At 37.7% G+C, this 25,262-nt stretch overlaps 1 protein-coding gene across 11 annotated transcripts in view; it reads left to right on the top strand.

Moving 5' to 3' along the window:
• Positions 1-25,262, top strand: part of EMSY (EMSY transcriptional repressor, BRCA2 interacting) — a 107,494-nt gene that overhangs the window by 11,975 nt on the left and 70,257 nt on the right. For 7 of the 11 annotated variants that reach the window (XM_049889768.1, XM_049889765.1, XM_049889772.1 and 4 more), the window contains 3 exons: positions 3,396-3,571; positions 5,213-5,365; positions 7,208-7,467. In XM_049889768.1, the coding sequence (XP_049745725.1) occupies positions 3,396-3,571; positions 5,213-5,365; positions 7,208-7,467 (589 nt within the window). The remainder of the gene's footprint in view (positions 1-3,395; positions 3,572-5,212; positions 5,366-7,207; positions 7,468-25,262) is intronic. The other 4 variants (XM_049889767.1, XM_049889763.1, XM_049889770.1 and 1 more) reach the window with 2 other exon arrangements.

Below are 25,262 nucleotides of genomic sequence, written 5' to 3'. Positions count from 1 at the left end.
TTTTTCTGAAGAGTTTTTACTTCAGTGTGTAATTTTAAGCTTCTTAGGTCTTTCAGTACTCCTGTTTTAATATTTTGTATTGTGATTTTAGTTTGACCAGCTCTTGTATTTATTTGTTGAGCCCAAGGGCCAGCGAATTGGGAATTTGCGAGATGGGTGTAGATCTCTCATTCTGTCCATCTCCTCAGCCCTCTTCCACCAGAAAGTACACTAGAGCTGAATTCCGAAGATTATATATAAAACCCATTGCTGCTGAGTCGATTCCAACTTATAATGGCCCCATAGGGCAGAGTAGAACTGCCCCCTAGTGTTTACAAGGCTGTAGCCTTTACGAAAGACAGTCACATTTTTCGCCCATGGAGCGGCTGAGCACTTAACCACTGTGCCACACTGGGGCTTCCTGGGTTATCTCTGACCCATTGGACCCATTGCCATTGAGTAGATTCTGACTCATATATAGGACAGAATAGAGCTGCCCCATATGTTTTTCCAAGGACCGCCTGGTGGATTTGAACTGTTGACCTTTTGGTTAGCAGCGGTAGCTCTAAACCACTACACTACCAGGGTTTCCAGATAGGAGGACCTTATATTATGAGCCTGAAAAAACAACTGGAGCTGAGGAGGAATGTGTCTGAACTGACTGCATTTCCTTTCTCCTCTCTCTTCCCTCCCCCACTCAGAACAGCAGCTTAGGCCAGAAGGCATGTGGTCAAAAGGTGATGAGAAAGCCCAGATGATTGAGCACAAAGGAGTGGGGAAACAAAAGGAGTAGGGTGTCTGGGATCAAAGAAGAACCTTGCTTGCGGCCTGAGGCATAACACGTGGTTATTGTTTGGAACTGGGCCATTTATTAAATTTGATATTCGAATTCAATTTTGGATTGTGTCAGAATATTGCATTATAAAGCCCTGAATGTCAAGGGGCTTCAGATTTTTTTTAACTGGGCCACTTTGGCCAGAATTGTCTCTAGGGTTAGAAGAAAATAGCTATCTGGAATTTATACTCTCTTAACCCTTTCCCTATCAGCCAAACATTCAAAGTGATTTCTTGCTGGTGCCCAGTATGCCAGTGGATATGAGGGCCAAGGTAGTTTTATTAGTATCATGTTAAATTTCTCACAGAAAGTAAGGGAGCAAGGATCTCCACCCTCCCTTGCTACACTTTGTATAAACAGAGAGGCATTCTTACATTGAGATTAAGGCATCCCAGTGAATCAGTGCAGTAAGATGTTTATAAAAGCCTGTAAAATTCACTTTAGATGACTTGTGCAACTAATACATATTTGCACCCTCGTTACTAAGCAAATAGCATTTTAGAAATCTAATATGATATTCTTTATTCACTTCAAGTTGAGCATGTTTGCATGAGTGGAAATTTGGAAGATTTATAAATCTTTACAAGTTGCAGTTGTATCTTTTGCACTGCAAGTTCTGTCTTTTCAGTAGCATAAGTTCATGTGCTTCAAATTATTAATCTTCCATAATTTCTGCCACCATTTAAAAATGCACCAGATAATAGCAAGAGAAAAATATCTAACTTTTAAAGGTAAGTGTAGATATTTTTTATGTGGTAAACTCACCAAGCAAGTTTATTAGTGATAGTCTAATAAAATGATAGTAAAATAGGGGTAAGACAAGGTAACAATGCTGAATAGCTTTCAGTATTTTTTTTTTCTTTCTTTTGACGATTAGCAATAGCTCTGTTCTGTTTCTCTTACCAATTGCACCGTTCTCCTTTTCAGAACTAACATCAATGTGGAGATTATGCAATGACGAATTTGTTAGGGTTTTTGGGATCTTAGGAACTCTTCTTTGCCTTGTGTTTAAGTAGGACTGTGTTAAACCATGAGGGCATTTACGGACTTCCCACAATAATCCAGTTGAATTATTCAACTCCTAGAAATTCTTTTCTGAACCGAACTTAAATTAAATCCTGTCAAATTGTGAATAATTTGTTTCATTCAGTGAAAGTTGATAGTAATTAGACAGCAATACCCAGTTAGTATAAATCAAAGGCAAAGTTACATATAAAACTCATTTGAAAAGTTTTATACTTTCTACTTTTGCCGTGGTAAATAATTTCAACAGCATGATATGTGCTTGTTTTAGGAAACATTTAGTAACTGTGTGACTTTAGGCATCTTATTTAACCTCTCTGTGACGCAGTTTCTCCATCTATAAAATGGAGAGAATGATAGTACCTACTTCATAGGATTGTTAAGAGATTTATATGAATTAATACTATAGGTCAAATGTTTAGAACAGTGCCTGGCGTATAACAAGTGCCTAATTGATGTTAACTGCTGTCATTACCATCATCATTATCATTAATGCTACTATCCAACTACCCACTAACAAGGGTTTTTGTGAATTCTATCTAAAACTGAAGAATTAGTTGACATACAGTCTTAAATTCTAGGCTAGGTTGTAGAATTCCTGGTTTTGAAAAAGGTGCAAAAGTATTTCTGATTCACTGAAGAGTAAATTGATGGATTAATTCATTCTGGGTGAGGTTTAAACCTTGATGCCAGTCGTAAGTCAGGGTCATTCATCAGCTAAGTCAAGAGAAGTAACGCAATCAAGAGAAGTAACACAACTACCTTTTGATACTTCAATCTCTGGTTGGATTTCTGATAAATTTGCTCAAGAAGTTTAGGGTAGAAAAACCGAGAGTGGGATCTGCATAGGGGTAGAGTTGAATTGCCTCAAATCCTTCTTAGAGTGAAGGATGGTACAAATGAATACAAAAAACTAAGTGGCAGGTTTCTTCCAGAGTTCTCAGATCTAATCTATTTTTAACAGGAAGGATAATGATACAATACATTGTTAGTGACATATACTGTGACATACACAACCCTCTTCCATCCCTCACTACCTAGTCCCCCTCGTTTACTGCCTCAGTTTCCCTTGTTTGAAAGCCTTAGAACTTCTGGCCATGCAGGCAGTTAGTTAAAAAGTTTTTATTTTGCAAAGGTTCCAGTGAATTCCATTTTTAATTATTAAGGAAAATCCTATTTTTAATATTATGAGTACTTTTTGCTTTAACTACAAAATTAGGTATTAAAAGTTAGTAGAAATACTGGTTTTTATTAGTGATACCAGATTTAAACTAGTGCAACCAAAATCAATATTAATGTGGAAAAAAAAAAAAGCATGGGGAAATTTTCATTGTTTCAACTTTGTTCATTATAATAATTCAGATTATAGAATAAAATGTGTAAGAGCCTAAATGTGTATGGAATTCCTTGAATTCTAATTCGTAATTTTGATCTCGCTTGCTTAAAGTGAAGCCTTTCTTATTCAGTAAGGGCGCTTTGTATAATTTAAAAAGGTATATTTGTTTGATCATTTTTAGTGATTGAGAACCCTTGTAGCAGCATTTTCTTTTTTGTTTAGTATGTCTGGACCTAATAGCTCTTCAGAATGGTCCATTGAAGGTCGTCGGTTGGTACCACTTATGCCCCGGCTGGTTCCCCAGACTGCCTTCACTGTAACAGCTAACGCTGTTGCCAATGCAGCCATCCAGCACAACGCATCTCTTCCAGTGCCTGCAGAGACGGGAAGCAAGGAAGGTGAGCTGGAAAATATTTCTTATGTGTAGAGATTATTTGTCTGAGATCCTTTTTAGTTCAAAAAAAGTTGTCTCATTTTTCCTTTATTTTTATTCCAGTGTTTAAAGATTGCAGAACATAGTGAGCAACTCTGATTCCGAAACTAGAAACTGCCAAATTTTTAGTCTCAGCCAAAATTAAATCTCTGTTTTGTGGAAAGTGTGAATTAATTAGTCACAAAATTGCAAAAGCCTTCATGGAATGAATTTTTGACATCAGTATGTCCGTCAGAAGTGGATAGAAGCCCTTAGTGAGTGCCATAGAAAATAAGGAAGATGACAGAAGTCGTTTAGCAGCTGGAGAAAGATGCTCAACTGATAGCTTAAAAAAATAAAGCTCTGTTTTTTGTCTTCTGGAATCAACGGTGTATGCTGTTCTCTGTTCTAGTTAACGTGCTGAAGCCCCAGGGATCCCATTGAGGACAGAAAGGCTTTCTTACTGCTATTTAATCTAGTATATTGACATGTGCTTTAAAAATCCTGGAATTCTCTTGAGGCCACAGGACTAATATGAAGTTTGAGAGAGCATATTTGGGTTGACTCCAGTAGCTTAGTTTGGTGTTGCATGAAAATGACCCTGAAAACAATGCAGTTGCCGGGTTGCTTTGGGGTGTCGTCTTTGCTTGCGTAGCAAGGGACTGTGGGGCAGAGTGAGACGTTGTTTATGTGTGCTAGGGTCTGCTTTAGGCTGACAGAAGCTGTATTTTAGAGAGATACAGTGTGTAAACTTGGCCTCCATTGAATTCCTGTTTTATTTGTTGTAGGAGAAATATCTTTCCTCTCTTCCCACTTTTACCCTTTCCATCCACCAATTCTCTGATAGAGTGGAAAGAATATAGGATTTCCGATAGTCAGATCTGTTTGAATCCTAGTTTGCCATTTCCTAACTGTGTGATGTCTAGCAAGTCATTTAGCTTCTGTGAACCTCAGCTTCTTCATCTTTAAAATAAGGATGTAGTGTTGTGAGAATTAGTGGTAATATACAGAAAGGATTTAGCACAGTACATGGTACTCAGTACTGGTAAATGGTAGTAGCTATGAGCTATTCTTTCTGTTTTTGAGCTGTATCCCTTCATTGAATGATGAAGAGGTTGACATATGATGTCATTATTTTAGTTGAATTATTGTTGACAGCTTGGATGACAAAAGACTAGTGAGCTAGTTCATAATGAAAGAACCATGTCTTGGTTTCCACTTAGTAGCCTTGTTGGTAATTGTTACAGTTAGGGAAAAATTAGTCGTCACTCCATCATGGGTGCTGCTATTAGTATTAAAAGGGAATACAAGTACATGCCTGTTTGCCCAAGTCCTGCAGTGAATGAAAAATAATTTTCATTTTCCTCAATATAATTTTAAACTTGATTTATTTGTAATTGCTTTCTTCTGCATTGGCAATGTCATCTGTAGACAGCTGTTAACTACTTGGGGAAAACCCCTTTAAGCGATGATTTTTAGGAAGCCTCTAACTGGTGGACCTCACACTGGCCTCTAACTTCTGATCACATGAAAATGTTAAGATTGGCCTGCAATAAAAAATAATTTTGCTGTATGCCTGGACAGTTTTGGTGAAAGTTAACAGCAAACTTTTTTATCGTTCCTTTAGTAGTGGTTTGCTATTCCTACACAAGTACCACGTCAACCCCAACCTCTACCCCTGTTCCAAGTGGCAGCATAGCAACGGTTAAGTCTCCAAGACCTGCCAGTCCTGCCTCCAATGTAGTTGTCTTGCCAAGTGGAAGTACTGTTTATGTCAAAAGTAAGTGACACTCTCAGTGCTATCAGGGCCGCCTTGGCTAAATGGTGAAGCGTAGGCTCTGACTAGATCTCCTTTCCTGGATTAAATCATCAGGCCACTGTCTGGATATTAGCAGTGGTTTTTTTTGACAGTTCTAAAGAATTCCTTTCTTTACATGTGACTTGGTATATTTTGCTTTTTAATCAGTTCTGGGGGTTGAGAAATGCCTTCTTTTTTGCTCTCTTTGGGGAATCTGCCTTTGAACAGTGCTATCCTTCAAGTATTCACTTGTTTTGATTGCCATGGAATAGAAATGTAAATAGATAACTGAAGGAATGTGCTTATTCAGTGTTAAGTCCTATATTGTAATCTCAGTAATATTTCCTTAAATTATTTTATGTAACACATCATCTGATTGTGAGATTCAGTGAAGCATTCTAGAGAGTCCATCTTCTGTATTTCCAGTTGGCTGTAATTTTTTGAAGTTTTTTTTTTATTTGCTGTCTTTAGCTCCTTGCTTTTACCTTATAAACCAATTTGATTTCAAATTCACTTTTTTATTTTAAAATTTCTGTTATGTCAGCATTGCTTTGCTTTTGATATCAACTGGAAATCATTAGTATTTGATCTTCATTTTTCTCAGTATAGTTACAAACTTGATTTCTTTTTAACTTTTAGAAGTGGCGTTTGCTGTTTTAGACAAGAATGATTCTAGGTCATTGTCAGCCTTGTTTAAATTACAGTCTATAAATTGAAGGTATAAGGAGTTATGTTTTATTATCAATTCTGTGAATCATGCTATATAATTTTTTATGTCTGCTCTGTAGAGATTTCCTTTGTAGGTTGCTGGGTTTTGTGGTTCTCACTTGATGTTTTAAAAGCCATTATAAAAAGCAATGGAGGCTTTATTCCATAAAGAAGAAACTAAAAATCTGGAACTATTAATTAAGTTTACATTAGCCAAGGTAGTCTTTTAAAATAACTGTACAGACCTATTTTTGGTCATTTTTTAAACACTGACAGTTAATTCCAAATATCAAGAAACCATATCACATAATATGTAGTTATATAACTACATGATGAATGATATAATTATTCATTCACCTAACTTCATATGTGTAAGGCGCTATACCAGGGAAACAGACAATAAGGCATAGCTGTTTTCCTCTTGGAACCCTTTAATGATGGGAGATGTGCAGATAAACAATCACATTGCCATCTGGTAAGTGATACAGAAGAGAGTATACAGAGGTGATGTGGAGTAGTTCTGTTTCACTGAGGGGGTGGTTGGATCCTGCAGGATGATTAAGAGGTCATTGGTAGTAGTTGGTATTCCCCCAAAAGCACTAGTATATAGAGACCTGGAGATAGATAGAATTTTGTAAGAGGGCTTTGGGTAATGTTGAGCAGTTCAGCATGCCGAGATTATAAGGGTGCACAGGATTAGGTGGAACTGGGTACTGTGTTCTTAGAAAGATATAAGTAAGATATGGTGATGGTTTTGTATGTCATAGGAAGATAAAAACTACTAAAGGGTTTGAGGTGGGGCATTGGCATGATTAAATTAGATTTTGGAACTGGTAGTAGCATGGGAGATAGAATGGACATCTTTTAGGAGGTTGTTGCTAAAATACAGGCAAGATATGAGGAATTTCAACATGGAACATTGGCCATAGGGGTAAAGAAATGAGGGAAGGCAGAGACAACTTCTCTGAGGAAGAGTTGTTAAGACTTATTGGCTGACTGGGCTTAAGGCAAAGGGAGAAATCAAGGATGACTTGATGCACACAGAGGTTTTTTAAAAAAGTATAAAATGCAACATTTGTTCAGTATAAATATAGCAATATTATTGTCACCTTTCAGGTGTTAGCTGTTCAGATGAAGATGAAAAACCCAGAAAACGAAGGCGAACAAACTCTTCTAGTTCCTCCCCTGTTGTCCTAAAGGAAGTTCCAAAGGCTGTTGTTCCAGTCTCAAAGACGATCACTGTACCTGTGAGTGGCAGTCCCAAGATGAGCAACATCATGCAGAGCATTGCCAACTCCTTGCCGCCTCATATGTCTCCTGTCAAAATAACCTTCACCAAACCCTCAACACAGACGACAAACACAACAACACAGAAGGTATGTGGTGGAGGGAGCCTCTGCCTGCCAATGGCCGTTTCCATCTCTTTCAGACAGTATGGTTCAGATGTAACAAATATGCACTGAGTGCTTACTATGTGCCCGGCATTATGCTTGGAATGTTGACATGTCTTACTTTATTTAATTCTGCACATAAAGCTTTGGAATAGGTATTACACCCACTCCTCACTTACTGATGTGATTAGGTTACAAAGGCCAGGTCATCATGTGAAATGGAGGATGACCACATCAGATCACAAAATGGAGAATGACTATATCATTACATAACTGCCAAATTACATTACTACATAACTGCCAATTTAGATCATTATGTAACTGCCAAACCACTGAGAATCATGGCTCAGCCAAATTGGTATATAACCTTAACCATCATAACCAGTGTTACTCTCATCTCACACCTCGGCATTCATTACTGCCAGATGTATGTCACATGTATGTCGTTAATGTGTGAAGTAGCCTGATAGTAGATGTTTTACTATTGTCATAAATGCAAAATGTCAGATAACGAGATGTTGATAGGTGAGGAGTAGATGTATTTCACTTTTTGCACATGAGGCTCAGAGATGCTAAATGACTTGCATAAGGTGACATAGCTAGTTAGTCTTTTACTTCTGAGACTTTGACTTTATTTTATAATTATGATACTGTTTGGAAAAAAAATAAATACACAAGTTTCTCTAACCTGTATTAAGATGACTTTACCTTTAGGAACTCAGTTTTCAACTTTGCCAGAGTAGCAAAGTTGTTAGGTATTCAGCAGAGGAAAGGAAGAATATATAATTAAGTGAATAATTGTTGTCTTTTTTTATTCTTTGTATGCCACCATTAATTCATTCCTAAAATCTCCTCTAAGTATGTCCAAATCATCAGTATTCTGTCAATTTCATGTTATTAGAACCCTTTGCCTTCCCACATCAATCTGGACCCCAGTTGCTCTCTAGGCTTGCTGTATACCTGTTTTCTGGAATTTCCCTGTCTTCCTCTTAGTTTATTTACTCATTTCGCTGGAGCACAGACACATCTTCCAGAGCTTCCTGGTGTATAAGCTTATGGAAAGTTAGTTTTTTGAAACCTTACATGGTGAACTAAAAATTTTTTTTATCCAACCCTCTCACTTTATTGAAGGTTTACCTAGGTGAATTATTCTGGGTTGGAAGTCATTTTCCCTGAGAATTTTGAAAATAATTGCTCCGTTGGCTTTTAGCTTTCACTTTGGCTTTGGAGAAATCCAATGTTGTACTAATTTCAGGTTCTGTTTTTCTCTTTGAAAACTCTTAGGAACTTCTCTTTGACCTTACGGTTCTGAAATTTCAAGGTTACCTTCCTTGGTATGGGTCTCTATCCATTGGGTACAACACTCAGTGGGCCCTTTCAATCTGAACACTCATGTCCTTCAATTCTGGGAAATTTCTTTGATTTTTCTCTGTTCTCTCTCTCCTTTTATTTCTTTATTGTGTTTTAGATGAAGGTTTACAGAGCAAATTAGTTTCTCATTAACCAATACACACATTGTTTTGTTACATTGGTTGCCAACCCCACAATGTGTCAACACTCTCCTTCTCAACCTTGGATTTCCCATTACCAGCTTTCCTGTCTCCTCCTACCTTCTTGTCCTTGCCCGTGGACTGGTTGCCCATTAAGTCTTATTCTGTTTTATGGACTTGCCTAATCTTTGGCTGAAGGGTGAACCTCAGGAGTGACTTCCCATACCCATTGCCGTCAAGCTGATTCCGACTCGTAGCGACTCTATATCACATAGTAGAACCGCCCCACAGGGTTTCCAAGGAGCTGCTGGTGGATTCGAACTGCCGACCTTTTGATTGGCAGCTGAGCTCTTAACTACTCTGCTGCAGGGCTAAGGAATAACTTCAGTACTGAGTTAAAAGGGAGTCTGAGGGTCATACTCTTGAGTTTTATCCAGTCTCTGTCAGACCAGTAAGTCTGGTCTTTTGTTGTAAGTTAGAATTTTGTTCTATGTTTTTTCCAGCTATGTCCGGGACCCTCTATTGTGATCCCTGTCAGAGCAGTCGGTGGTGGTCTCATACAGTATTTGTCCTTTTGTGGTTGACTTATTTCACTTAGTGTAATGCCCCCCAGATTCATCCATGTTGTGAGATGTGTTGCAGATTCATCATCATTCTTTATTGTTGTGTAGTATTCCATTTTGTGTATGTACCATATTTTGTTTATTCATTCATGTGTTAACGAGTACTTCGGCTGTTTCCATCTTTTTGCAGTTGTGAATAATGCTGCTATGAACATGGGTGTGCATATATCTATTTGTGTGCCGGCTCTTATTTCTCTAGGATATGTTCCTAAGAGTGGGATAGCTATCATTTTCCAAAATGGTTGTACCATTTGCATTCCCACCAGCAGTGCATAAGAGTTCCAGTCTCCTTGCATCCTCTCCATCATTTGTTATTTTCTGTTTTTTTTCATTTGTGCCAGTAGTGTCAGGGTGAGATGGTATCTCACTGTAGTTTTGATTTGCATTTCTCTAATGGGTAGCGATTGTGAGCATTTCCCCATGTGTCTGTTAGCTGCCCAAATGTCGTCTTTGATGTAGTATCTGTTCATATCCTTTGCCCATTTTTTGATTGGATTAATTGTGTTTTTGTCGTAGAGGTGTTGGATTTTCCTACAGATTTTAGAGATTAGACCTTTCTCAGATTTGTCATAGCCAAAATTTTTTTTCTAGTCTGTAGGTTCTTTTTAATTTTTTGCTGAAGTCTTTTGATGAGCATAAGTGTTTAATTTTTTGAAGATCCCAGTTATCACGCTTATCTTCTGGAGTTCGTGTAGTTATGGTTTATATCCTATTTATGCTGTGTATTAGGGCCTGTAGTATTGACCCTATTTTTTTCTTCAGTGATGTTATAGTTTTTGGCTTTATATTTAGGACTTTGATCCATTTTGAGTTAGTTTTTGTGTATGGTGTAAGGTATGGGTCCTGTTTATTTTTTACAGATGGACATCCAATTTTGCCAGCACAATTTATTAAAAAGACTGTCTTTTCCCCATTTAATGGACTTTGGGCCTTTATTGAAGCTCAGGTGACTGTAGGTAAATGTATTTACATCTGGGTTCTTGATTCTGTTCCTTTGTTCAATGTGTTTGATGTTGTTCCAGTACCAGGCTGTTGTGATTATCGTATCTGTGTAGTAGGTTCTGAGGTAAGGTAGTGTGAGTCCTCATACTTTATTCTTCTTCTTCAGTAGTGCTTTACTTATCCTGGGCCTCTTTCCTTTCCGTATAAAGTTAATGGTTAGTTTTTCCATCTCTTTAAAGAATGCTCTTGGTGTTTGGGGAAACCCTGGTGGTGTAGTGGTTAAATGCTACAGCTGTTAACCAAGAGGTCGGCAGTTCAAATCCACCAGGTGCTCCTTGGAAACTCTGCGGGGCAGTTCTTCTCTGTCCTATAGGGTCGCTGTGAGTTGGAATCGACTCGACGGCAGTGGGTTTGTGTTGTATTTGTAGATTGCTTTTGGTAGAATTGATGTATTCGCAATGTTGAGTCTCCCCTCTCCATGAGCGTGGTGTGTTTTTCTGTTTGTGTAGATCTCTTTTGGTTTCTTGCAGTAGTGCTTTGTAGTTTTCTTTGTATAGGTCTTTTACATTCCTGGTTAGATTTATTTCTAAGTACTTTATTTTTTAGGGGCTATTATAATTTTTTTTTATTATAAATAGTATTGCTTTTCCGATACCCTTTTTGTAGTTCTCTTTATTGGTTTATAGGAATCGCACTGATTTTCATGTGTTTATCTTGTATCCTGCTATTCTGCTGAATCTATCAGTTCCAGTCGTTTTCTTATGGAGTCTTCTGGGTTCCCTATGTATAATATATCATCTGCCAATAGGGACAGTTTTACTTCTTCCTTGCCAATTTGGATGCCCTTTATTTCTTTCTCTTGCCGTATTGCTCTAGCTAGGACCTCCAACACAATGTTAAATAGGAGTGCTGATAAAGGGCATCCTTGTCTTTTGTTCCTGTTCTCAGGGGGAATGATTTCAGCCTCTCTTGATTAAGAATTATGTTGGTTGTTGGTTTTGTGTAGATGCCGTGTGTTATGTTGAGGAATTTCCCCTCTATACCTATTTTATTGAGAGTTTTTTTCAGAAGTGAGTGTTGGACCTTATCGATTTTTTTCTGCATTAATTGAGATGATCACATGATTCTTTTATTTATGTGGTGGATCATATTGATTGATTTTCTAATATTGAAGCATTCTTGCATACCTGCTATGAATCCCACTTGGTTGTGGTGAATTATTTTTTGATATGATGCTGAATTCTCTTGGCTAGAATTTTGTTTAAGTTTTTTGCATCTATTTTCATGGTCTGTAATTTTTTTTTTTGTGGGATCTTTGCCTGGTTTTAGTATCAGGGTCATGCTGGCTTTCAGAATGAACTTGGAAGTATCTGTCCTTTTCTATGTTCTGAAATAATTTGAGGAGTACTGGTGCAAGCTCTTCCCTGAATGTTGGGTATAATTCTCCAGTGAAGCCATCTGGGCCAGGGCTTTATTTTGTTGGGAGTTTTTTTTTTGTTGTTGTTTTGTATCTTTTCTCTTGTTATGGGTCTCTACAGATATTTGACCTCAGTTTGTGTTAGTTTAGGGAGGTAGTGTGTTTCTAGAAATTTGTCCATTTCCCCTAGGTTTTCAAATTTGTTGGAGTATAGTTTTTCATAGTACTCTGTTATGATCCTTTTTATTTCAGTTCGGTCTGTTGTAATGGCCCCCATTTCATTTCTTATTTGAGTTATTTGCATCCTCTCCTGTTTTTCTTTTGGGCCAATAGTTTGTTGATCCTTTCAAAAAAACTAATATTTGGTTTTGTTGATTCTTTGGATTGTTCTTCTATTCTCTATTTCATTTATTTCTGATCTGATCTTTATTATTTCCTTTCTTCTGGTAGCTGTGAGCTTCTTTTGCTGTCCTCTTTCTGTTTGTTCAAATTGTGTAGCTAATGTTTTAAAAGATTTTGTTCCTTCTTTTTGGATGTGTGCATCTATTGCTATTAATTGACCTCAGTGCTGCTTTTGCTGTGTCCCAAAGGTTTTGGTATGATGTGTTTTCATTCTCGTTTGATTCTATGAATTTTTGGATTGTGTCTTTGATTTCTTCAACTACACAGTGGTTTTAAAGCAAGGCGTTACTCAGTTTCCATGTATTTGATCTTTTTTTCTTGCTCTTCCTTTTATTAATTTCTACTTTTATGGTGGTGTGATCAGAGAAGACACTTTGTATTATCTTAGTGTTTTGGATTTTGTTGAGGGTTACCTTGTGGCCTAAGATGTGGTCTATTCTGGAGAATGTTCTATGTGAATTGGAAAAGAATGCGTACTTTGCCGCTGTTGGCTGGAGTGTTCTATATATGTCTAGTTGGTTGATCGTGTCCTTTTAGATCTTCTGTATCTTTGTTGAGTTTCTTTTTAGATGTTTTGTCATTTACTGAGAGTGGTGAGTTGAAGCCTCCTACTGTTATTGTGGAACTGTCAATTTCTCTTTTCAGTGCAGTTAGAGTTTGTTTTATATATTTTGCAGCCCTGTCATTGGGTGCGTAGATATTTGTCATGATTATATCCTGATGGTGGTTTGTACCATAAATCATTATATAATGTCCTTCCTTGTTTTTTATGGTAGATTTTGTTTTAAAGTCTGTTTTATCTGAGATTAATGTTGCCACTCCTCTTTTTTTGGTACTGGTTGCTGGGTATATTTTTTTCCTTCCTTTGATTTTTAATATTTTTACATGTTTGTTTTTAAGGTGTGTCTCTTATAGACAGCATATTGGTGGGTCCTGTTTTTTTTAATCCATCCTGTCACTCTGTCACTTTATGAGTGCATTGAAGCCATTTATGTTCAGCGTGATTATTGATGGGTGTGAATTTATTACTATTGTTTTGTAGTGCTTTTAAAAAAAATTGTGTTTTAGATGAAGGTTTACAGAGCAAATTAGTTTCTCATTAAACAGTTAATACACACATTGTTTTGTGACACTGGTTGCCAGCCCCGTGACATGTCAGCACTCTTCCTTCTCGACCGTGGGTTCCCCATTACCAGCTTTCCTGTCCCCTCCTGCTTCCTCATCCTTGCCCGTGGGTTGCTGTGCACATTTAGTTTCTTTTTGTTTTATGAGCCTGTCTGATCTTTGGGTGAAGGGTGAACCTCGAGTGTGACTCCAGTATTGAGTTAAAAAAGTGTTTGGGGCCCATACTCTAAGAGTTTCTCCAGTCTTCGTCAGACCAGTAAGTCTGATCTTTTTCTGTGAGTTAGAATTTTGTTCTAGATTTTTTTCCGGCTTTGTCTGGGACCCTCTATTGTGATCCCTGTCAGAGCAGTTGGTGATGGTATCCTGGCGCCATCTAGTTGTGCTGGACTCAGTCTAATAGAGGCTGTGGTAGTTGTCCATTAGTCCTTTGGACCAATTTTCTGTCGTGTCTTTGGTTTTCTTCATTCTTCCTTGCTCAGACTAGGTGAGACCAGTGGAGTATCTTAGATGGCCATTCACAGGAGTTTAAGACCCCAGACACTACTCACTAAAGTAGGATATAGAACATTTTCTTTATAAACTATGTTACATCGATTGAGCTGGATGTTTCCTGAGACCATGGTCCCTAGCCCTCAGCCCAGTAATTCTGTCCCTTAGGGAGTTTGGATGTGTCTATGAAGCTTCTATGACCTTGCCGTAGTCAAGTTGAGTTCCTTTTATAGTGTATTTTTTTGTTGTTGTGCTGATGTCTTCTTTGTTCCTCTTACTCTCCTGTGCTGAATTCCTTTCGTTTCTGGATTTTTTGTTCGTTTGTTTTTGCAGATTTTGTGTTTACTGAGACTTTATGTTTTGTTTTGATGAGTAGGTTTGTTAACTTTTCTTGTGGCCACCTTGAAATTTACGCTTCTCCCTAAGTTTAAACTAGTTTTTTATTACTTGATACCACCTTGACTTCCTCTCCATCTGAAAGTTCTATACTTACACTGTTCAGTCCCTCTTTCATTGTTCTGACATTGTTGTAATTTACAGATTGATCTCTCTGGTTCCCTGTTGTAAATCTTTTAGTTTAGTTTTATCCGGGAGAGTTCATTACCTAAGTTGATATATGGCTGATGCTGTCTTGCATCCCAGACTAGGGTGTTGTCTGATGTTGTTGATTGTCTAACTGTAAAACCAAACAAAACCCATTGCTGTCAAGTCGATTCTGACTCATAAAAAAAAAAAAAAATAGACTCCCTTTAATAGCTATTGTCAGTTTGGTTTGATTTTTACATATGCTCTTAATTTCTTTTTACCTACAAATGTCATGATTTCATCATCATATTTGAGCGACAGTTTTGCAGGACATACTATTCTTGGTTCACATTTTTTTTTCTTTCCGAATTTTATATATGTCATCCCATTGCCTTCTTGCCTTCATGGTTTCTGCTGGGTAATCAGAGCTTAGTCTTATTGTTTTCCCTTTGTATGTGACTTTACATTTTTCTTGAGCTGCTCTCAGGATTCTTTATCTTTTGTTTTAGAGAGTTTGATTATGATATGTCTTGGTTATTTTCTTTTGGAGTCTATCCTGTGTGTGGTTTGTTGCACTACTTGGACGTTCAGCTTTTCATCTTTCATGGTATTAAGGAAGTTTTCTGTCAGCAAATCTTCAGTGATCCTCTCTGTGTTGTCTGTTTTCTCCCCCTGTTCTGGAAGTCTGATCACATGCAAATTTTTACTTTCGATTGTATCCCACATTGTTCTCAGAGTTGCTTCATTTTTCTTCATTCTTTTCTCTAATTATCTTCAAAAAAAAAAAAAAAAAATGGTGTCCAAAGATTTGTCTTCAATTTCATCGATCCTGTTTTCCACTGTTTCAAATTTGCTCCTAAAACCTATTGCACTGTCCATTTCTGAAAATTTGTTGTTTATCTTTTGAATTTTTAATTGCTGTTTTTGTATGATTTCTAGTTGTTTGTTTATTTTGACATTTTCTTCCTGTATTATTTTCTTGAATTCTTCCATTGCTTTGTCTGTGTTTTCCCGAGTTTGTCTGTATTTTTCATGTTTTTGTCTATTTTTTCCTTATTTTTGTCTGCATTTTCCTTTATTTCTAGGAGAGCCCTGAATATTAGAGTTTTCAATTCCCTATCAGGTAGTTCTAGTGCCTTTTCTTCTACTGGAAGGTCATCCGGTATTTTATTTTCATTGCTTTCTGGAGCCATTCTGTCCTGTATTTTTTATATACATTGATGTAGTCTGTTGTCTTCGGGCCATTCAGGAATTCTTTGTTTATCGATTGTAGATTCATTTGTTTTGTCCTGCTTTTTTCGTTTTCTTTTTGGTTATGTCTGGGCAGGTGGGCTGGGCATCCTTTGTTGCTTGCTCTTCTGTGAGTATGATACTTCTCACCAACTTGTCCAGGTGGGCAGGGCTAGTTGGTCAGCTGTAGTGCGGCAGGGCAGGTCCAGCGAGGGGTGGGGAAGGAGTAGGGATGGGTCATTTGCTGCACATACTGGGGCCCATTGGGTGGGGTCAGGGGGCAGTGTAGGGTGGGGCCATGTGGTCCAAGCTGGTGCCACTTGGGGGTGCAGCATTCAGGCGTGTGGTACAAATAGGCAGGAGGGAAGGGAGAGGCTATGATGTGTGGAGCTAAGTAAGTGAGAGAAAGAAGACAAAGAGAGAGAAACAGAAGCGAAAAAAGTAAATAAAATGGCAGTGCAGTAGGATTCGGTAGGTGAGGGAAGGGCAGACCTGGCGAGACCATGTACCAGTGGCTCTCTAACTGAGTGGTACAGCTCAGACTGCTGAGAATGGGCAGGGTGGCACATGAGTGGAGATGGGCAGGAAACAGGAAAGGAAAGAAGAGAAAGAGGAAACAAACCAAAAATCCTCACAGAACCACAGCAACAACAACAAATGTAGTATGCAGGAGCCGGCCGTTGAAGTCAGGGTAGAATTGAGGTGGCAGCGAGCTGATGTCTCTGTCACCAGGGGTCGTGGCACAGCCCATCAGGAAGGGGTGGAGGTAGCACAGGGCTGGGTTTTCTGTCTCCTGTTGAGAGCTACATGAAGTTGCCTTCTTGTACTCCCCATCCGCTGTTCTTGGTGGCTGAGGTCCACGATGGCAAATCCGTGTCATGTTAGCTGGTACGGGAACTTCACTCTGCAGCTCACCCTGTTCCGCATTCTCTGTCAACTTCCTATTGCATTCAGTGCTTGGTCCAGTTCTTTATCCCTTCATTTGATGCCTAGGGTCCTAGGACTGATGTTTGTATTTGCCCCCACTCAGTTCTTTGGGTCTGCGCTGCAGAGGGACTGCATATGCCTCTGTCTATACTGCCTTGTTGGCTCTGCTTCTGTTCTCTCTTTTTGGATCACCTGTTACTCAGGATGTTGAACCACCTGGATCGATCCACTAATTTTCTTATCTTTTCTCTTCCATTTTCCATTTGTTTATTGTTTCTTCTTTCGTTGCCACTTTTATTAGCTGTGTGACTGGGGAAACTAAACTCTATACATAAGCTTTGTCATCTGAAAAGTCGGGAAAACAATCGCCCATTTCATAGGGTTTTTGTATGTAAATAAATGAGATAACATGTAAAACTGTTAGAATAGAGCCTAATCAAAAAAAAAAAAAAAAAACCAAACCCACTGCCGTCAAGTGGATTCCAACTCATAGCGACCCTATAGGACAGAGCAGAACTGCCCGATAGAGTTGCCAAGGAGCACCTGGCGGATTCGAACTGTCGACCTCTTGGTTAGCAGCTGTAGCACTTAACCACTGTGCCACCAGGGTTTCCATAGAACATAGTAAATGTTATGTAAGTATTATTTTTTCAACTTGTATTCGTCACTGTTGTTGTTGTTAGCTGCTAAGTCGGTTCTGACTCATAGTGACCCCACACACAACAGAACGAAACACTGCCCAGTCCTGTGCCATCCTCACAAGCATTGTTATGCTTGAGACCATTGTTGCAGCTACTGTGTCAATCTATCTTGTTGAGGGTCTTCCTCTTTTTCACTGGCTCTCTGCTTTATCAATCAGGATGTCCCTCTCCAGAGACCGATCCCTCCTGATAACATGTCCAAAGTATGTGAGGCGTAGTCTCTCCATCCTTGCTTCTAAGAAGCATTCTGGTTGTACTTCTTCCAAGACAGATTTATTCATCCTTTGGCAGCCAATGGTATCTTCAATATTCTTTGCCAAAACCACAATTCAAAGGCGTCAGTTCTTCTTCGGTCTTCCTTATTCATCGTCCAGCTTTCACATGCATATGAGGTGATTGAAAATACCATGGCTTGGGTCGGGCACACCTTAGTCTTTAAGGCGATGTCTTGTCTTTGCAATTGCTTTTGAAGAGGTCTTTTCCAGCAGATTTGCCTAATGCAATGTCTCTTTCAGCTTCTTGACTGCTACTCTTCCGTGGATGTTGATTGTGGATCCAAATAAAATGAAATCATTGACAATTTCAGTCTTTTCTCTGTTTACCATGATATTGCTTATTGGTCCAGTTGAGAGCATTTTTATTTTCTTTATGTTGAGATGTAATCCATACTGAAGGCTGTAGTCTTTGATCTTCATCAGTAAGCACTTCAAGTCATCTTCACTTTCAGCAAGCAAGGGTTTGTCATCTGCATAACTCAGGTTATTAATGAGTCTTTCTTATATCCTGAAGCCATGTTCTTCTTCATATAGCCCAACTTCTCGAATTATTTGTTCATACAGATTGAATAAGTATGGGGAAAGGATACAACCCTGATACACAGCTTTCCTGATTTTAAACCAAGCAGTGTCCCCTTGTTCTGTTTGAATGACAGCCTCTTGATCTATATACAGGTTCCTTACGGGCACAATTAAGTGTCCTGGAATTCCCATTCTTCGAAATGTTATCCATAATTTGTTAGGATCCATACAGTTGAATCCTTTGCATAGTCAATAAACACAGGTAAGCCTTTTTCTGATATTCTCTGCTTTCAGCCAGGACCCATCTGATATCAGCAATGATATCCCTCCTTCCATATCTTCTTCCGAATATGGCTTGAATTTCTGACATAAATATGGAACTCTCCAGTCGGTTGGACCTATTCCCAAGAAAGGTAATCCAAGTGTATGTGGAAATTATCGAACAATATCATTAATATCACACGCAAGTAAAATTTTGCTGAAGGCCATTCAAAAGCTGTTGCAGCAGTATATTGACAGGGAACTGCCAGAAATTCAGCCATTTGTTGCAACATCTCAATTGGTATTCCATCAATTCCTGGAGCCTTGGTTTTTGCCAGTGCCTTCAGTGCAGCTTGGACTTCTTCCTTCAGTATCATCAGTTCCTGATCATATTCCGCCTCCTGAAATGGCTGAACATTGATCAATTCTTTTTGGTATAGTGACTCTGTGTTTTCCTTTCATCTTCTTTTAATGCTTCCTGCAATGCTTAATATTTCCTGTAGAATTCTTTAGTATTGCAACTTGAAGCTTGAATTTTTTTCTTCAGTTCTTTAAGCTTAAGAAATGCAGAGTCTGTTCTTCCCTTTTGGTTTTCTACCTCCAGGTCTTTGCACACACGTGTTGTTATAATACTTTAGTTTGTCTACTCAAGCCTCTTTTTGAAATCTTCTGTTCAGGTCTTTTACTTCATTATTTCTTCTTTAGCTTTAGCTACTTCACGTTCATTAGTTAGTTTCAGAGTCTCTTCTGACAGCCATTTTGGTCTTTTCTTTCTTTCCTATCTTTTTAGTGATCTTTTGGTTTCTTCATGTATAATGTCCGTGGTGTCACTCCACAACTCGTTTGGTCTTTGGTCATTAGTGTTCAATGCGTCAAATCTATTCTTGAGATGGTTTCTAAATTAGGTGGGATATATTCAAGGTCGTACTTTGGCTCTCGTGGACTTATTCTAATTTTCTTCAGCTTCTGCTCTGTTCCAAAGCCCTGCTGCTATTTCATAGAATTACTATATTATTTTATCTCTGATGATATTCATTTCATGAAAATCTTTTTGATGTTTTCTTTTTCCGTGTTCTCTCTCTTACTTGTAAGTTCCTTTTATCTATTTGTTTTAATTTCTATCTTTTATTTTAGAGTTTCTTTAAATGTCTGTTGGCTTATATATGAGTGGACACTAAAAAGTGAGTAGAAAACTCTATGTGCATGGGTAGCACATTTGACTGGTGAAATTCATCATAGCATTATTGATCTAGCTTGGCTCTTTTGTTGGGAACGCCCACTGCCACTTCGCCCCCACCAGTTGTCAGTGGCTTTAAGGCTTTTTCTTTGGATGGTCAAATATCCACTTAGAGCCCTACAAGCCTGGCTGCCAGTGTTTAGGAGTAAATGGAGGAAGGGGCTGAGTGGTCTCACCATTCCATATTAGACTTTATTTAACCTCTCAGTTTTCAGTATAGCACCTGTCCTTCTGCCCCTTAGCTGTGCCTGAAGTTATCAGATTCCCTTGCGTTCAGTCTCTCCCTCAACAGAGTAAATTCCTAATTTTCCTTTAAGCTGGGGGAGGAGAACTGGGTATCCAATTGCTTCTTAAGCAGATTTTCAACTAATATGGCTGTGAGAATCAACTCTATGGCACACAGCAACAATAATAACACCACTTTTACCTCCATTTCTGGAGTATTTGGTGCCCTCAAATTTTGAGTCTTTTTCTGGTTCTCTGATGCAAAGTTGCCTTTTTTTTGTTGTTGTTGTTCTTTCATTTGCCGCTTTAGGTTTCTACTTTCTTGGGTTTGTTAGATCAGTCAGTTATTACTTCTGTGTTCATTTTCCATCTTCTAAAACTTTATAGCTGTTACCTCCTTTCTGTTTTAACCTTACAGGTTTTTGTTCCTCTCTCCCCTTTAAAAATTCCCTTAATACTGTTTAAGAGGGATTTTAAGGGAGGAATGAAGGTAAATTCTTCTGTTTATTGCATGGTCTTTCCCACCTTTGAGTCTTCAGTCTCACCATAACCTTCATTTAAAAGAACTTCCTATAGTTTCCTGGAAAGATACCACTGTATATAAAAGATTATTATTTTCTTTTTAATAACTAGAAATGATAGTGAGCTGTTTTGTGGAAAGTAATTTTGAGTCTTAGAATGAGGCAATATGATACAGTGTTAAAATCAAGTAAGAATTTTCATAGTGAAAAAGATGTGGATTTGGACTGTACCTCTTCCATATGACCTGAGATAAATTACTCTTTCTAAATCTGTTTACTCGTCTGTGAGATATGAATAATGGCCATCTTATAAAGTTATTGTAAGGATTAAATGAGTCGGTGCATTTAAAGTGCAGCAAAAAAATGTCAGCTCCCTTTCCTTGCAGGTATTTGATGAAAAGCAGTATTTTTTTAAATTTATATTGTTGAGAACGAGCTGTTCCAAATAAGTGAATTTATTGGTTGACTGAAGCTTACCCTTTAATATATAGAAATTAACTTTTTTGATGACTTCTTAAATGAACTTTTTTTTTCTTTTTTTATTGTCCTTTAAGTGAAAGTTTATAATTCAAGTTGATTTCGCATACAAAAACTTATACACACATTGTTACATGACCCTAGTTGCTTATTCCTACAATGTGACAGCACACTCTTACTGTCTACTTTGTATTTCCCGTGTCCATTCAACCAGCTCCTGTCCCCCTCTGCCTTCTCATCTCACCTCTGAACAGGAGCTGCTCACATGGTCTTGTGTGTCTACTTGAGCTAAGAAGCACACTCCTCACCAGTATCATTTTATGTCTTATAGTCCAGTCTAATCTTTGTCTGAAGAGTTGGCTTTGGGAATGGTTTTAATTTTGGGCTAGCAGAGTGTATGGAGTCATTTCTTCCAGGGTCCCTCCAGTTTCAGTCAGACCTTTAAGTCTGATCTTTTTATTAGGATTTGAGTTCTGCATCCCACTTTTCTCCTGTTCCATCAGGGATTGTCTGTTGTGTTCCCTGTCAGGGCAGTCATCAGTGGTAACTGGGCACCATCTAGTTCTTTGGTCTCAGGCTGATGGAGTCGCTGCTTCATGTGGGCCTTTCTGTCTCTCGGGCTCGTATTTTCCTTGTGTGTTTTGTGTTCTTCATTCTCATTTGTTCCAGGTGGGTTGAGGCCAATTCATGCATCTTATATGGCTGCTTGCTAGCTTTTAAGACCCCAGATGCCCCTCACCAAAGTGGGAAACAGAACGTTTTCTTAATACACTTTGTTATACCAATTGACTTAGATGAAAACGAACATAATTTTTATAATTTTACTTGATAACTCCAAGGCAATCTGTCTGAATATCATTTTTTGTATAATAATATAGCTATCGCGTTCTGGGCCAGCCCCATATTAGATGGCATTAGCCTGGTATACGCTGTGAATTTTTATGTCTACTTATAATTTTTTTTACTGCCTTCCTTGCTGGATTTTATTTTGTTAGCAATTTTTCTTCCCCTGCCCTTCTCACCTACTCTTCTAATTGGGTGTTTGAGAAATAGTTTAGCAAACTCTCATCTCCCATCCATTCCTGTCTCTATTCCTTTACTCTATTTTATTTTTATTTGTTATATTTACAGTAATTGATGTGTTATTACGTATTGGTTTATTTTCTATTTCTTCCATATTTCTGTTCCTGTTTCTGTAAGCTGCTGAGGGTAGGGACTTTGTCTTATTCATCGCTGTGTTCCTTGTTGTTTAGAACATGCCTGCCATCATGTAGTAGGTGGTGATCAATATTTGTTGAATGAATGAATGTATAAATAGATCTGGTTCTAATCCTGGCACTGCCACCTTCCTTGAGCCTTGGCTTCCCTATAAAACAAACAGGTAGTAACGGTACCTACTTCCTAGAGTTATTGAGAGAATTAAATGAGATGATTCATGGAAAATACTTAGTGCATAGAGTGAATGCTCAGGAAGTGTCACCAAACATAGTTAACTTTCTGACCTTCTTTGGTAGTCTTTTGTAAAAAAAACTTGTAACAGATTAGGGGTTTACCTGTTAGTGAAGTATGTGAACTTTTTTTTTTTTGACTTACTGACTTTACAGTATCTTTATTTCATTTTTTCTTCTGAATTCTCAATTGAGAATGGGTAGTTTAGGTTGTCAGTCTTGTGATGCATATAAGAGAGCATATTTATCTCCAAAGTCATATGAGCCATACCATGAGATTTCAGGCTCAGAACCTTAAATATGTCCTACTGTGTTTAAAAAAATAAATATTTACAACAAATTAAAAATAGGACTTAATCCACAAATATTTATTGAGCATCTACTGTGTTCCAGATGCAAATATCTACTGTTTCACTCCGTATGTACTCAGTGTCATCAGTTTTGTTACTACATGGACAAGCCGAGTAGAACTTATAAATATTCTTTGGTTTTTGTTCTTTTGCTGGGTGATTGGATTTTTTGAAATCTGTCCAGGGCTGTTGCCATTAATGCGTTCACCTTGGATTTCTCACAAATCCCTTGTAAGTCAGTTTAGGAATTATTTTAGGTAAAGTGACTTTTATGTTAAGTATAATTATTTATGAATTTGTGGACCTTTTCACATTCAAATAGGTCATATATTTTTGGTGTAGACAAATTTCCACCTATGTTAATGTGGTGTCTTAATTTTAAATATAACATTGGTATAGCACTTATATAAATTTTTTCTGTAACAAAGCAACAGAACATAGCTTTGTGCTTTATATGCTTGATTGATATTTTTTATTTTGTCCTTAGGGTGCAAGTCTCAGCACTCTTAAGGAGTTTTTGTGAGTGCTAGAAGGTCAGTAATTTAAATTATGGCCTGAATAAACACTGTTTGGTTCACTTGGTTTCAAAATCCCTTAATTTTCTGTGTTGTAATAAGTAACTTTGAAGTGCAAGTAGGTTTTTCCAAGGTGGTTCTCTAATTTTGGACAATCCCTTTTTAGATCAAAAATCATGTTGCAGACTAAAATCTCAAATTATGTTTTATCATTTGTATCTATAACCTAAAACATGCTCTTAAGAGAACTCTGGATTTATTTTGCCGAAATTTGTTATCTTCATGTCAGAAGACTACGTGCATACTCTAGTTCTGAAATTCCAAATATTTGACGCGGTGTGAACACCTTCCATTCCCTTGCTCGTGACAGCCATTGCTAATTAACTGTGGCATACATTCCTACCAGGCCTAGGTAAATCCTTGTCCATGCTCTAGATTCCTTACAAACATTGTGCTCCAGGAAGCTACTACTATTAGTTCAGAGTTGGCAAAAGTGAAAACCTAATTGCTATTACTATTCTAATTTTTTTTGGCTGTGGCAGTAGCTGTGCCTTCTTTAGATTCTTAGGGTTATCGGAATTTGGAAAAAAGATATGTAAAATGTTTTTACTGAAACAAAAATAGAGGAAATTGAAATGCATTTCCAGATTTTGTCTATAACTCCCTTACCGATATCTAATTATTAAGTAATAAACTACTAATAGTACCATCTGTTGACCTTAAGTATTGACCACCTGCTATGTGCCTAGAACTATGTTAGATGCTTCACATCATTATCGCATTTAATCCTTGTAATGACTTTGCAAGGTAGGACTTATTATCCCCATTTTATAGATGAAATGGAAGTCTAGAGATTTTAACATGTCCAGGGGCTGCTATTTGTAAGTGGCACAGGCAGGATCTAAGCTCAGATTCATTTCACTCTTAAGCTTGTGGTCTTTTTATCATCTTGGTTTACCTCTTGTCAGTTTTGTGATGATTGATTGCTACTTTTCTAATAATACTATTAGATGTGCGCTGATCAAGTCTGTATAGGAAGTATGGTGGTCACCAGTGTATAGGTATTTGCTGGTGAAGCCTTAGTATCTTTCTTGACTCCCCAGTTAACAAACTCCTTAAAGTAATGGACATGTACTTGTACCTTGTAATTCCCTGTAACACTCAAAATGTATAACAGCAGTAATATAGTCAAAGCTTCTGTGAGATGTCGGTACTAAATACAGACATATTCAGTAAATGTTTACTGACTTAACTTCAGGCCTTCTTTGGTACGGATGTAAAAATAAAAAAGAATTTCTCCTAAATTCTTCTAATTTTTCAAAACATTTTTTTTCTGTCTTAGGTAAGTACAAAAAAAAAACACTCTTCTCTGTTTTGAGTATTACTATGTTACCGTTATAGAGTCACCAGGAGTCAAAATCGACTTGATAGCACACAACACCATCGGTACCATTATACTCACCCCAAAATAAAACTCTGAGGCTACAGATTAATAAATGATTTTTGTGTTCTCAGCTGTAAAATGTAAATGATAATAGTATCTGCGTAATGAAATTTTGGACAGATTTAAATAAGCCAGTGCATTTTAGCTCTAGGAGGTATTCTTGATTCTGTTCTTTTCTTTAGCCCTGCTATTTCCATCCATCGACAAGTTTAAATCTCAAAATATTCTGAATCTTTACTTGTCTTTATTTCTACTACTGACACACTAGTCCAGACAGCCTCTATCATTTCTTGCCTGCTCCACTACAATAGCTTCTTAACTGGTTTTACTACTTCTACTGTTGCGTGTCAGTTCATTCAACACATTGCAGCTAGACTGATCTTTCAAAATATAAATCATAAATTGCTGTTCCCTTGCTTAAAATCCTCCCATGACTTCCCATTATATAAAATCAGAATTCTTTACCTTCATTTACAGATTTGATCTGTCACTTGCCTGCTTTTTCTTGTGCTATATGCCTCTGTCACACTGCCTTTCTGTTTTTAAATAAATCTAGCTATGACAACCCTGGATCCTTTGCTTTGTGCTCTTCCCTCTGTCTAGAATGCCCTTGTCTAAATCACATACAGGTAGT

Source organism: Elephas maximus, chromosome 7 (assembly GCF_024166365.1).
Source record: "Elephas maximus indicus isolate mEleMax1 chromosome 7, mEleMax1 primary haplotype, whole genome shotgun sequence".
NCBI lineage: Eukaryota > Metazoa > Chordata > Mammalia > Proboscidea > Elephantidae > Elephas > Elephas maximus.
Note: the sequence above shows the minus strand (reverse complement) of the source record. Positions and strands in the feature narration are given on the sequence as shown.